Consider the following 15,020-nt stretch of genomic DNA (forward strand, 5'->3'; position numbering starts at 1 on the left):
CAAGCCAGTAAGTAAGGATACTCCCAATTTCCCGTGTGAGACGTAGCTAAGATTAAATTCGTGTCCTGCAGAATAAGCACCATTGTATAGGTAGGCACTTATATAATCAAACAATCTGTCTGCAGTAAAGAATATGTAATAAAAAAATTGCACTTATTCATTATGTAATGGAGATATTAAATGTTGGGAAATTGTGTCTGCATGTTGCAAATAAAGAAATCATTAATTTTGTCAGTCATGAAATCACAGTTCTGAAAAGGCCACATTGAAGCAATTTATCTAAAAAAAAATCGATAATGCCATTTTAGACCTGATGACGGCTTCTGATAGTAACAGGGATGTATGAATATATAGAACTATTTATATTAGTTACTTACTTACTCAAATGGTTTCGGCATAACTACCCTAGATCATAGAATAAGGAATAGATGTAGCGTGAAATTGAATAGTTCGGGCGAATATTCCGTTCGAACAACATTCAGTATTCGGCGCATCTCTATTTCTATTTTACTGCATTATAAAGATTGAACTTTATTATCTTTCCCAGGTGTACAAAATGATGTGCGACGGCCCCGCGGGCAACCATCCGAACTACACCTCCCACCCCGAACACATAATAGTCGACATCACCCCCATTGACAACCAGAACACACAAGAATATGAAGACAGCGCTCTCCGCCTCAAAAGGGTGACCCTCCTCAACCTAGTCACAAACGAAACCACAACCATCACCGTCAACCTCATAGCAGTGCTCATCGGCTCGAAACCAGACCTATTCTTCCTCCAAACAAACTTCAACCTTGACTGCATAGACATAAAGTGCCTCAAATGCACAGAAGAAACAAAACACGCAGCCAAAAGGAAAATCGAAGACACACAGCGACAATGCTTCTTGAAAAACCACTGGTATTATTTAAAATCCGTCTTAGGTCAAAGCATTCAAAGTTGCAAATCCAGATACCTAAATTATACAGAAATTAATGGGAATAGTGATACAAAATGTATTGTCCCGGATTGTAACAAGAGGGAGAAGGAAAATACAGTTGAGAACGGAATGAAAGAGGATAAAGACTGGTCATGTGAAATCATTCCGTACTCTGAAATAGAGAATAAAATTAAATGCACCTGTCAACAGAACCCTTATTCCAGCGGCATTGGGTTTGGCATTGACCCTAAAAAGCCAGTGGATGGTAGATCAAACCCTATAGCCATTGACAAAAGTACTCATGAGCTACTGAACGGTCCAAAGGGCTTATATGCTCTTGGCCCCCTCACAGCAGACAACTTTGTCCGATTCATACCAGGTGGAGCATTAGCTATAGTGGCCAGTATACATAAGGAAAGTAAGTCCGAATGATACTAACACCCGCATAATTGTGATTTGCAATACTTAATTTTGTTTATTTTGTATTACAATAAATTATTTTTTATACCCCTATGTTGTGTTTGAATTGGTTGAAGACTATGAAGATTCGTATTACTTACATAATATATATATTTTCGTATTATAGGTATTGCACACCCAGATGCGCTGCTTTTTTATAATAATATAGGCTTGCGTGTGACCACAATCTCACATAATAATAAGTGGCCTAGGACGTATCACGCTTACCTAGCAAATGCCTTCACTCTAGCCCAGATTATAACGAGTTTGAAAAACAGACGACGGCAGGTAGGTAGTTCCAATCCTTCGCTGTTCGCATCAAAAAGGGTGAGAGCGGATTGATATGTGTATACTATAAAAGACCGACAGACAAGCTACCCTTCTGTAGACTTGACTTTGAAGTCGAGTCGAGCTTTTATTGTTTAACATTTTTTTCACTTTCTGTGAGTTTGTAGTAGGTACATAACAAATAACAAGGAACAATTTAGAGAGTTATAAAACATTTAATTTCAAAATATAAGATTACCTAGGTATACAAAAACAGATCAATAAAGACAAATTATTATGGCACATTAGTTTTATGTAAAAAAAAGTGTATAAGCTCAATAATTCGAAATGCGTTATATTACATTTATACACAGACATCCATTCTATCCCAGTTCTTAACAATCTATAGCCTGCACCATAATCCATCTCAGATCGATTTTATTTAAGCTCTATCTAATATTCTAATACAATCTTATTTCCATAAATTATAATTTGCACAAGTAACCAGACTTTTCGTCATTTTTCTTGTGTAGTCAGAATTCCGATCCGTGATGATGGCAGTGCCACAATAAGACACGAAAATGTTACATGTAGCTAGAAGAAGACATCTGAGTGAGAGCCTTCAGCACTCCCCATTTATCCGTCTAAGTAGTTAATGCCATCTGCGGCAACGCGGCAACCCTACAAGTTAAATAAAAAATAATAATAAAGGAAAAAGACCAAGGAGTAGGTTATGTGCAAATTTGAATTCAAATTTGGAATTTGAATTGTCTTTAGTAAGTTTATCCTTATGACTAGATAATAATTACGAACATCAACTATACATTTTTGAACTTTTATCTACAAATGTCAACATCACTAAAACATAGGCCTATTACATTAAGACAGATGTGATAGGTATAAAATCCTGAGTTATTTCATAACATACACATAATTTTCAAAGTTATTTCTAATATTTGGCATATTCATTCATATACATCTTTTATTCCCTAAATACTTATTACACTTCATTATACATTTGTAACAAAAATGCAGAAATTATTTAGTATTAAATCTATGAACCAGTTTGAAACTTATTGTTTAAGTTTAATCCTAAGGGTATGTAGGCAGACAATAGTATTTGAAGAAGATGTCGACTCTAAAGTTCCCTGGAGGCCCAGTTGCTGCTGCTCTATGTCGGGCAATAATATAAGTGTAGAGTTTGGTCTGGTAAGTAGAAATTTTTCATGAAGTTTATTTTTATTTAAAGGCAAGTATTAAGAAAAGATGATAGTATGAGTACCTAATAAAGCAGAAAAAACCATACAGACATAGTCATAATAAAAGATATATTTTTTTAAGAAATATACTTTGCGAGGTGTGGGTGTGTATACTATACACCTCTGCTTACCCCTTCTGGGCTACAGGCGTGATGCCTGTATGTTTAATATATAACCTGCTATGAAATAGCTGTTGCAGTAACTGCAGTTTCAGTCATTCTAGACAGAAAGCTTATTTAGCACAAGATCACAAGATTGATCAGAAGATTGCACAAGTCAAAATGTAAGTACATAAATGAGTCATTAGTATTACAAGCTACGCTTAGACATTAATATCTATATTAATAACTCATGAATAATGAGATAAAAAATCTTGAAATTTTATACCTATTACCTGTAGGTACCACTTTAATTTAATAATATTTGTATTGAAAATAGGGAGATGTATAGAAATAGGATCATTTATATATTTTTATTTTGATTATTCTCAGACCTAATAAGGCAATAACTCATTTGTCCATAAAACTTTGCCTTTTTTATTAAAGTACTTTGATATAAAGGTATTAGAACTCGTTAAGATTTTGTACATTTAGTTTTGGGTGATAATGATACTGTGGTCATTATTGAATGGAAAATATATGAGTCAATTTACAATTTGGTAATTTAAAAGTAAAATATAGACAGATATGAAATTAAATACAGAATCGCAGCGCAATTTAAAAACAACAGTTCAGAATACATAACGAAAATCAAGACTAGCCATTAGTAAGTCACTCTCTTTGGCTGCATACTGATATCAAGCCTTCTTCTCTTCCTCCGTTTCGAGCCCTCTCATCCGTCGAACTAGTTTATCCATTTCCTTTTCCAATGTCTTTGGGAGTCCCAGAGCGGGAATACAACATGGGGCATGTATACGCTCAGCAATAACCAACATTGAGGCAAACCGGAGACTTCGCACACTTACTGTTATGTTCCAGTTTGTTCTATATGACATACCTCCTAACTTTGGAGGGGCCCTGAATATTATACAATTGTTGATAACGAAATTCTCATCAGTCTCTGGATCTGAGAACTCCCAAGGATGCGTCACGTACGAGTTGATGTCGAAGTGAGATCCAGGGTCTAGTGAGAAATATTGGTGCCTAACGCCGCGGAAGTCCCGCCACCACACCTCGACAGGCCTTGAAGTCTTGTTGGTGAAGCGAAGGTACGCTCGCTTACTGGAATCCGACGACCGCACTAACCATTTCTCACCATTGTCCTGGAGTTGGTACAATAAACCTTTTTCCTGGAAGAATTTATTTATCGCCATATCGATCGATCACTTCGTTCTGACTGGTAAATAAACGGCACGAAACTGCAAGTGTTTTACACTGCTTTTACTTTACACTCATGTTGGTAACTTGGTCCGTAATATAAAATTGACCTCCACATATTATTCTAAGCGCATCATTATTTTTGTAGACAAGCGCAACAAATATTTTTCCAATAGGTAGGTATTTTTGCAAATCGAATTCCCGCCCCCGCTAAAAATAGACGTAATTAGAACGGAAATGCGTTCCAGTTGTTGACGTTATGTTGCCATCACTTCTTTACTGCCACTTCCGGAATTATTTTACTACGTAAACAATGGCTGTCTGTGTCGCAGTTATTGGAAAAGATGTAAGTTTCATTCACAATTTTTCACTTTCCAAACACTGACATTATTTTTATAGTACTGGTGTAACGATTTGTGCTAATTTTGATACAATTTGTCCACGAAATACTCGTTAACACGTAATAAAAATAGTTTCAATACACGTCACCTATCATTGCAACACGACCATAGACAACAACACAAAAAAATACCCTTATTGTTGGTAAACAATTTGCACTATTTGATGTGGAAAAATAATGATTTTTTAATTTTTTTTTGGCATTTTTCAGAACTCCCCGCTATATATCGGCGGGATCGGCAATGATACGAGTACGGACAATGAGCTATCGCGGCAGTGGCTCGTTCACACTGCCTTAGATGCGTTGGAAGAGAGACTCGCCACAACTAACGCAAATAATACGGGCAGCAATACCAACACAGCGCGAACTGACCTGCGAGATCTATATTTAGGATTACTTTATTCTACTGACACTCACAAAATGTAAGTTTCTTATCTAGTCATTATTGTGGTATTTATATTTGTATTATATAATGGCTATTTGAAGGCAAAAGTTAAAAAAAAACCTGTTTAAATAAGTGTTACTCATGTAATAGGTCTTTGTTGATTTTTGTGAATAATTATAAAGTTAATGATAACAAAAACAAAACATAACAAAATAAACATTCGTCCACGGGTGTATTCCCAGTTAAGGATAATAAAACTATTTAACTTGTTCGAAATAGTGCAATGAAGGCGAAGCTTCCATAAAGAGTATGAGTACCTACTTATTTTATTATAATAATTTTCAGATATGGATATGTCACAAATACGAAGATAAAACTGGTTCTGGTGACAAGCTCTACTTCGCCCAGTGGCAGCAATATACGTGATTCTGAAGTACGCACGGCATTAAGGAGATTACACGCTTTATATGCAGATGCGATGTGCAACCCATTCCATCTACCTGGTGACCCGATTACATCCTCGTGAGTACATTTTTTAGGAATATTGGTCTAAAATGCGTCAATTAAGACGCTGAACAATTAATATATGACATACCTACAAGAAAACACAAACATGAAATTGAAAATGAAAAGGTTTTAAAAGGCGGTAATGTGTATTTTTAACAATCTCCAAATGTGAGATGGCATAAATAAATAATGCATTTATTTTTTTTTTATTCCAGAAAATTCGACAAGCAAGTCAAGAATTTGATGTTGAATAATGTCTGAAAGTGGATATTTTATTGTGAGAGGTCTCAATATTTTTCTGTGTTATTGCGTTCCGTCACGAAGAGAAGACGCATTTATTATTGTACGCTATAATGTAACCTAAATAAACATCACTATTTTATATGTTATGTCTACTCTATACCTAATAGGCAAAAAGTTAGTTACAGTTAACATCGTCGTATAATGGCTTAATGTGTATAAAATAAATGAAGTATAAATCAGTATTTGTGAAATTCTTGTTTATATTATTTTAATTATTTGTCCCACAACTTGATAGAAATGGTACAAAATAGGCTTTGTTGCTGTTAAGTTTCTTGTAATTTTTTCACAACCTGTAGGGTCTTCACGGCAACTACGCGGCTCGAATGATATTGAGGGCTTCTACCAATAGACGCAGCGAATACTATCTACGCAGGATAGACTTAGTACGGCTATTAGTCGAAGTCCTCGGTATATTTCACGCTGCGCGTGGTGCGCTTGCCGTTCAGACCCTGCTGTACTGAGTGACTTTCGGAACTATTTTAAAAAAACAATTTAATTTTTGAAACCGATCCGTACATTTGACAATTTCCAAAAAAATATGGTGATGTTATTTGTTGACGTGACTTCTGTGATGTATTTTTATTTATAGGGGAAAATAAGTAATGTGTATAGCAACATTAACAGACCATAGACACAGTTTTTTTTTAAAAGAGCTACCAACCAAACAAACTAATGACATTTATTAGAATGGCACTGCCCTCAATAGTTGAAATTAGTAAGCGAAGCAGTGATGCCATCTATGAACCATGCTAATGAAACTAATGAACAATACAAAGCAAAAGTTGAAGCTAATGGATTTAGCCCAATTTCAATAGTATTTTATGCAACAGTTGTATAAGAAGGGTCAAAAAATGCGAGTGGCGTGAGTTGCGATGTGAGCCTTGGCGAACATCGCAATAAGAGACGCCACGAGCATTTTTTGACGTAGTTATACAACGTTGCATACAATACTTTTTCTACGACGACGTCATTTTTCCTTTTTATTTTATACTTTTTAGTGTTTTGAAACGAAACACAAAAATTTTCCAATTTATTTTCCAACGCGCGGGAAAATGGCGGCAAATGTATACTTTTTTTTTATAGTATATTTATGGCACCAAACAAAGTAAAGGTGCCAGTTTCCAGGTCAAAAAAAAAAAAAACAACAACAATGCTTTTTTGGCGACATTATAGTACAGTTACACTTTGTAAGCAATGCTTTTATAGGCCATAGAGCGTACACTTTTTCAAAGAGTTTAATTATGTATGTACTTATATTAGACTTTTTGGTTATTTAAATGCCAGATTAAAGTAGAGGAGTAGAAAAAAGATTTTATTGACGTCTACATATAATAAGTAATGATTTCAAGAGCATTAACATTGCTAAAGTGGATATAAGAAATTATTAATGAGTCTAATACACACAATTATATTATCCAACAATAGTTTGTAAAATCAATTGTAGATGGCGCTGTTCAGGACCACAAGTAAATCCCTGGGTTTTGTTTGAATATAATTTTTAATCTGTGGAATGACATTTGTGTAGATGTCCCTTTCCTTCACATTTTCTTTCTCTTTCATGTGCTAATCGTGAAGACCGTCACCGGTTCAGCGCTGAGCAGTTTTTAATTGAAAAGTTGTTCATCTCGACCGGGAAATCACAACAAAATGGTGAGTAATACTTCATCTACGTCCCTTACATATTAATTTTCAATTTCCACCAAGTCCAACTTAATTTTTGACGCATACTTTTGTATAGGTTAGGTTTGCTTTGCACGTGTTGGCGTATTTAGCGCCAAAAAATACCATTTATTTTGCTGTTGTACCATTTCTAAACTTCTTACATACTTTAGAGACGATTAATTTCCAAATTGAGTCAATAATAATCATCAATACCTTTGTTAAATCGCCATACATTTCACATGTGAAATGTTCTCATCTCAATGTTGTTTCTACGACATGTCTAGTGGATAAGTGCTCGATAGGTAGGTTCTTACGTATGCGCTACGCACGAACACTGCCACCTCATGGTGTCAGTGCCGAATCTAGCGCCAGATCACCTGGAGTGACCCTATGGAGCTGTGCCCATGCACAAGCAACTTTCCTATCACTCTCACAAAAAGAACTTAAGTTGTTATCTTTGTACATCATTTCGTCTTGTTAGTTTAGTAAAGTAGGTATTCAATGTTTCCTGTTTCTATGTATTTCTAGTATATCTAGTACTCATACTAACCTACACAATAGAGGAAGGTTTATTCATACTAAAAAAAGCAGTTGAATTTAAGCCCACATCTATAGACAACATGATCCTAAATAATCTCTTTTATACAAAGAAAGCTTAAATTAAAATAGATCAGAATGTGCTGAACCATAATATTTACTTCCATAACTATGTATGACCATATTTACTACAATAAATTTTATTTCATTTTACCTATCTCTATCTTGGTCACAATAGATCTTGCTAGGTTGCAGTGGCCATGCGGGCTGCATCAGTTCAAGCCCACTCAAACTCAAAAAATCTAATCTCTCCTTTATAATGATTCCAGGCAGCCGCCGTCGTGTCAGGCAAGGACATTGAGAAGCCTCAAGCGGAGGTCTCCCCGATCCACCGTATCCGCATTACCCTCACATCCCGCAATGTGAGGTCGCTGGAGAAGGTGTGTGCCGACCTCATCAATGGAGCCAAGAAACAGAAGCTCCGTGTCAAGGTAATTAGTCATAATTTATGTATCGCCTTATAGTGAAAACCATGTAAGTGCCTTTTTGAAAATTACATTCATCAAAAAGGTGCTTATACCCTGTACAAGCATGTACAGGTAGCCAGCCATATGAGTATGTTTGGGTGTTAGTGACACATACAAATATTCTTCTTCTTATTGTGTGGGTGTGGGATCCGTGCTTCGGAAGGCATGTTGAGCCATTGGTCCCAGTTACTACTTACTGATGTAAGTATGTAGTTGTTACATACTTGGCTCAATAATAACCTACATGATAAGAAGAAACAAATACTGATGACGATTCAGACCATGATTCTGAGTTTCGTATCCAATGGAAAATTCCACTTGACATTGAACTGAAAATTCATGTCAATTTTAGTGCTATTTTTATTTATTTTCAGTTCCATACTTTTGTGATTTAAAATTCCACTTGATATCAACTCTGAATCATGGTCTCAATCAACCCTCTGAAGATTTTGTTACAATGTCACTGACACACTGTGTTACCTACATTCTCCTTCAAAATGGAGACCTGTGCCCTCTGTCGGTCTGGCCTGCCAAGTTAGGTTAAGAACAGCGTCTTGATGAAAACACATCAAGCGTGCTAGCTGTTGTGTTCACCGTACAGACGCTACACTAGTGCTCTTCAAAGTGCAGCGTGTGCGTTCTTGATACCCCACACTGCTCATAGGGGAGCTACATGTCTTAACTTTAAGTTAAAACTGCGTAAATGCCTTCATAAACATCCTTGCAATAGATATAGGTAAAAATTTGTGGTCTAAGTTTTTGCTCAGATTAAAACTAATTGGTAGAAATCTTTTTTGTTGAAGAAAATCGCAAATGAAGGCGCTTACGTTGTTTCACTTTTAAATAAAATAATTAAAATAAAATGAAAATAGGCTTTATTCACCTACATTATTACATAGTTTAACTTTATTAATTAATTCTCTATATGTTTATTTTTATGTCGGGCTGTCCTAGGACACAGGCCTCCTCCTTATTGCGCCACAACTGTCAGTCGCCTGTTGAGCTTCTCCAACCTTGTGGTAGATCGTCTTCGATGACAGGACTATCTATTTTTACTCTTACCAATAAAACTCAAATTAAAATCTCTTAAATATCATCAATGTTTCACTTCCAGGGCCCCATCCGCATGCCGACCAAGATCCTCCGCATCACGACCCGTAAGACCCCTTGTGGTGAGGGTTCCAAGACCTGGGACAGGTTCCAGATGAGGATCCACAAGCGGGTGGTGGACCTGCATTCGCCCTCTGAGATCGTGAAGCAGATCACCTCCATCAACATCGAGCCCGGCGTGCAGGTCGAGGTCACCATCGCCGACGCGTAGGCACAACTGCCGACAATACATCTCTGACTGAAAGTTTTTGTGTTTTATTTAGAAAAAGCCATGTTACTATTGGGAAAAAAATTATTATTAAAATACAGGCTGTTAGTGCTATTGTAACGAAAACTTTGAGGGATGATTCAGTCCATGATTTTGAGTTGATATCAAGTTTTTGCGTCTAAAAAGTATGGAACTGAAAAAACTCTTATTTTCCGACAGGTCATGTACTTTCTTTAATTTAAAACGAAAAAAATATATTAATTTTGCGACGGTAAATTCTATTTGATATTAATTCAGACATAATCATGGTCTGAATCAACCCCCTCCGTATTCGGTACGATCAACACTGTATGTTATATTCAATCTTACTATTAAAGTGACATAATTATACATCAATATGGATAGGGAGCTGCTACGTGCACTAACATTCACACATCGTTGCCATAGCAACCACGCTACGTATGCACCATTTTGAAAATTACATTTGGTTCTGATGTTATTTTTGTCAACGAAACAACCTCTCGATTTGTTACAGTTAATTTCTTAAAATTGAGCAACTACATACACATAACTCCAGCTTGTATTCTCTATCCGGGTAGACAGAGCTAGTCTACTCTGATATTATCCAGGGTAGTTTTAAAGTGATTGGAAGCCACGCTTTTTACATTGACGTTTCAAGATAAATATGGATGGTATGACTAGCCCCCGAGGTCTAAACAAACGACACCCTCGTTGGTATTCAGTCACTTCCCTCTAGTTTTAATTTCTGTCACCGACGGCGCAGAGTTGTATGTGTCTGCCGTATTTACTGATGACTTTACTAGGCAGCATGGTCTCATGATCTTAGCCTGTCCCTTATAGGCTCAGCTTATAGGTATGTGCCAAAAAAAAGTATCTTCCGCGAAATGGCAATCACTAGCAACCGATAGATGGCGCCGTCTACTCGAAAGCCATTGAAAATAAACTATGTACTTTCAAAAACTTGATGTCAACGTGTCCTATTCTAATAGTATTTATTCCTTATTCTATGCCTGATATTCAATATTCTTTATTTGTGATAGGAGATGGTTAGTAGATTAGGTTGGTTGTACCTAGGTAAATTACTGGCCTTACATGAGAGTTGACTGCTTAAATCACTAAATCTTTTAAGGTGATGCGTGTCAGTCAGCTAGGTAACGCTGCGTCAGCAGATGGCGTTACTTCTGCATTTTTCGTATTTTTTTCCATTTATTCGTTTAGTGTTGAGTTCTGACCCAGTGAAACGTTAGGTGGCGAAATCTTACATACATTATCTTTAAGTTAAGCTACAATTTTGAAGTATTTACTGCAGATATCATATTAAAACATTGCATCAAAAGTTGGTGTCATTTCAATTTGTGTACAAACACGAAGCTGTCACACACACATGCGAACTAGGTTAGCTATTAAAAGAGATGCATAATTTGAAGTCTACTTCTAACTTCTAAATGGCGCATTTGGTAAAGCAGTCGCCGCCATTCTTAAGTTTCACGGTTCAAACCCAAGTGCATGTTTTAATTGTTTTTACTTTTTGTATTTTTTTTTACAATTGAATTTGGCGAACCCGTTTATTTGTTACGGAATTTTCAAAAAGTATCACTTTTACCAGTAATATTATAATTATACAATAATGTACTTTGCACTAAAGTACCTTCCGTAATTTCCGTATTTTTTATTTTGTAAAATTCTAACAGGCATTAATCGCATCAGTGAACATGCGGCTAACTAAAAAACTACTGAACGGATTTTCATACGGTTTTCACCAATGAGTAGAGTGATTCATGGGCGTGCTTTAGGGTATATAATTTATACAAGTATTTTTTGTTTGTATAAAATGGTTCAAAAATGATGATGAATATCAAACATAATTATCGTTACAAATATAGCCGACTTGGAGCTTTCGGCGAAAACGCTGCCTGAGCCCATTGAGATATAACAAAACAACGTATGGTTGAATTGTTCCATTTTTGTAGGTCTACCGGAAAGTCCACAATATGTCATAATAATTATATTGTGTACTAGCTTTTGCCCGCGACTTCGTCCGCGTGGCGTCTTATATAAGAGAGAGATCTTTGTGTGTGTGGGAGTGCATACTTATGCAGTTTAGATTTTTTCATACAATTTTTTTCCCAATACCTCCCATTTTTCAAAATACAGCCAAAAATAAATTTTATATTTACTAAGGTATGCATGCATGCTAGATTGAATCAATTGATTGAATTGATTTTTTTTAAATTGATTGTTCATTGAGTTTTAATTTTAATACACACTTCCTCTCTTCCCTTCAACGTTGCTGTGCCCTATAGGGTCCATGATTTAGTTCCTATGCCTATGTAACACCCCATTGTACTACATGGAATGCAATAAATAATTTAATTGAATTGAATTGAAAACATCTATCTTACGCGGTTTAGATTTTTTCATACAAATGTTTTTTTCCCGCTTACTCCCGTTTCCGTGGGAATTTTGCAATATCCTGTTGCAACTAAGCCTTAAGTTTACTAAAGTACCTGCATGCCAAATTTCAAACGTCTAACTTGAGTGGTTTAGATTTTTCATACAAAAGGATTTTCCCGCTAATTCCCGTTCCCGTGGGAATTTCGGGAATTCCTTTCTTAGTGCACCTCTACGGTATCTAAGGTACCTGCGAGCCAAATTTCAAACATCTAACTTGAATGGTTTAGATTTTTCATACAAAAGGATTTTCCCGTTAATTCCCGTTCTCGTGGGAATTTCGGGAATTCCTTTCTTAGTGCACCTCTACGGTACTTAAGGTATCTGCATGCCAAATTTCAAACGTCTAACTTGAGTGGTTTAGATTTTTCATACAAAAGGATTTCCCTTCACTACTCTGCTCTTATTGATTGTAGCGTGATGAAAAGTATACTATAACCTGTCCAGGAGTGTAAAGAATAATTGTACCAACTTTCATTAAAATCCGTCCAGTAGTTTTTGTTTCTATAAGGAACATACAGACAGACAGACAGACAGACAGACAGACAGACAGACAGACAAAAATTTTACTGATTGCATTTTTGGCATCAGTATCGACCACTTATCACCCCCTGATAGTTATTTTGAAAAAATATTTAATGTACAGAATTGACCTCTCTACAGATTTATTATAAGTATAGATAAGAATTTCAAAATTTATCTTATTTTTTTTCCCAAAGGGCAAGGCAAAGGGAACTATGCCCATACAGCCATGTCTTGTGTTTTTTTTTCTTGATGATGATTAATGAAATGATGAAACCTAAGCCCCCACACAGACTCTTACTCCAAACCCCAAACGAAGTAAGCGGCTTGTTGGCGCAAAGCGAAAATAGATAGGTACACTTTGTTTATTGAATATTCCGATTTAATAATACTATCGGGAATGTTTTCCGACTAACTTAATGTGATCATTAACCACAAAACACCACTTCGTATTGATTATTAAGATTATTCAATGAAGAAAGCAACCTTCTCGTTCCCGGTCCCACCAAAAAGTCCGCGGCAAAGAGAATATAAATAAATCTGTATGTTGGATGAAAAACAATTAATTATAAATGACTACTATTTAGGCCGGCAAATGCAACAACTTTTTTTTGATTTGGTTTTCCCCGAAGGGTAAGGCAAAGGGAACTATGCCCATACAGCCATGTCATTTTATGTATTGATTTTTTATTATAATATATGTCCTCTTTTAAAACACGGTACTTACCCATTATTTAAAAATGTTTAAAAAATATGCGTTAAAACAAAAATATTTTTCCAATATTCCTTTTCTCAGATTGTAATATTTTTAGTTTTTTATTTATTCATACAAAATCTCTTTATAAATTGTCACTGACATTCTATTACACTTGTCAAGTAGTCAAAGCCTTTAGAGAAAAAAAAACTATCACGCACACACACTAACATTGACACCACTACACGCTCAGCAAATACACTGTAATCTGCACCACTACAAATGTAGAATTGATCAAAATTGAGGGTCTGAAATATGGTACTTCTCGTATTCGGACCCTAAATTTTTGTTAGTTTGCGAAAATAATACACCAAAATATTACTATTTATCGGTTTTATAACAATATTCCTCTATCCGTTTTCCTGTAGCACTGCATCAACTTTTGTATGGAAAACGAATCACCTTAAGGGGCTTTTTTTATTTTATTTTTTTTACAACGAGATTTCCATTGACATTCAGAATTTTCTTTCAACAGTTTAACACAGTAGTTAAAGAAAAATTTTGAAAAAAAAAAGTTATATAATATAAGTTTTATAAGCTTAGTGACTATCTAGAAGACATGAATGCATGGGATTAGCTGTCTGGCGACTGATATTACTGCTAGGGCCCTGTGTGGGCCGAGGTTTACCTTGCAGAGCTTCTTTTCCCCGGCTATACAGGTTGTGAGAAGCTGCAGTAGTTTTAGGCGTTAGGTAAAAAAACAACGATTCAAAGTGTAGGTAACTATGTTACCTACTGAATAAAGATATTTTTGAATTTGAAATATTTCAAAACAATTCCTATTTTCGTGAACTTAATTACATAATTGTGTGGTCTATTTCAAAGCATGATAGTCTACAACCGGCGACCAATTACTTACGAACATGCGTGCCGGATGGTACTCAACTACTCTGAACAGATGATTTGTGTCCGACCCTGGCGCATCTTCGAGACACATGGTTACAAGGCCCTGTTCATCATGCAATGGAGATACCTCTGACTACCGCAATGAGGGATTTTACTTACGTTTCTCAAAATCGAAATAGATGGCGCTGTACAGTTGTTTCTTCATTTAACCTTCTAATTTCATGAATAACAGACATTATGCATCTTTCATCTTTGTTTTTGGGTATAAATGATGACCCTTTTTATTACACCCAGGAACATTTACATGTTCCACCCATTATTCTGATCAAGAGAAAGAGAACCAATATAGGTATCAACAAAATTCTATACGTAATGTGATCCAAAAAGTACTTTTATAGTATATGCTTCTGCCTGAATAATTATGTACGCGAGTAATGAGAAAATAGGTAATTATCACGTTTAAACAGAACAACGCCATCTATATTGTGTTTGGTGAACGTAGCCTGGAAAGTTCCTCATTTGAAATAGTCGAATATACATAGTTTATCCCACAGCGCATCT

The 15,020-nt window shown here is 35.7% G+C and overlaps 3 protein-coding genes across 4 annotated transcripts in view; all 3 read left to right on the forward strand.

Annotated features, from left to right (window-relative positions):
- LOC126376537 (oxidative stress-induced growth inhibitor 1-like) overlaps nt 1-1,438 on the forward strand; it is a 67,101-nt gene extending 65,663 nt beyond the window's left edge. For both annotated transcript variants that reach the window (XM_050023999.1, XM_050023998.1), the window contains exon 10: nt 548-1,438. In XM_050023999.1, coding sequence (XP_049879956.1) covers nt 548-1,357 — 810 coding nt within the window. In that variant the 3' untranslated portion in view covers nt 1,358-1,438. The remainder of the gene's footprint in view (nt 1-547) is intronic.
- Nucleotides 1,439-4,490: 3,052 nt separating this feature from the next.
- LOC126376722 (trafficking protein particle complex subunit 2-like protein) lies at nt 4,491-6,012 on the forward strand. Its single transcript, XM_050024280.1, has 4 exons — nt 4,491-4,572; nt 4,837-5,048; nt 5,357-5,533; nt 5,734-6,012. Exons 1-4 carry the CDS (start codon nt 4,540-4,542, stop codon nt 5,777-5,779), a joined length of 468 nt encoding a protein of 155 aa, XP_049880237.1. The 5' UTR covers nt 4,491-4,539; the 3' UTR covers nt 5,780-6,012.
- Nucleotides 6,013-7,315: 1,303 nt separating this feature from the next.
- Nucleotides 7,316-9,901, forward strand: LOC126376732 (40S ribosomal protein S20). The gene is made up of 3 exons (XM_050024293.1): nt 7,316-7,471; nt 8,350-8,511; nt 9,662-9,901. Exons 1-3 carry the CDS (start codon nt 7,469-7,471, stop codon nt 9,866-9,868), a joined length of 372 nt encoding a protein of 123 aa, XP_049880250.1. The 5' UTR covers nt 7,316-7,468; the 3' UTR covers nt 9,869-9,901.
- The last annotated feature ends 5,119 nt before the right edge of the window (nt 9,902-15,020 follow it).

Source organism: Pectinophora gossypiella, chromosome 21, assembly GCF_024362695.1.
Source record: "Pectinophora gossypiella chromosome 21, ilPecGoss1.1, whole genome shotgun sequence".
Lineage (NCBI taxonomy): Eukaryota > Metazoa > Arthropoda > Insecta > Lepidoptera > Gelechiidae > Pectinophora > Pectinophora gossypiella.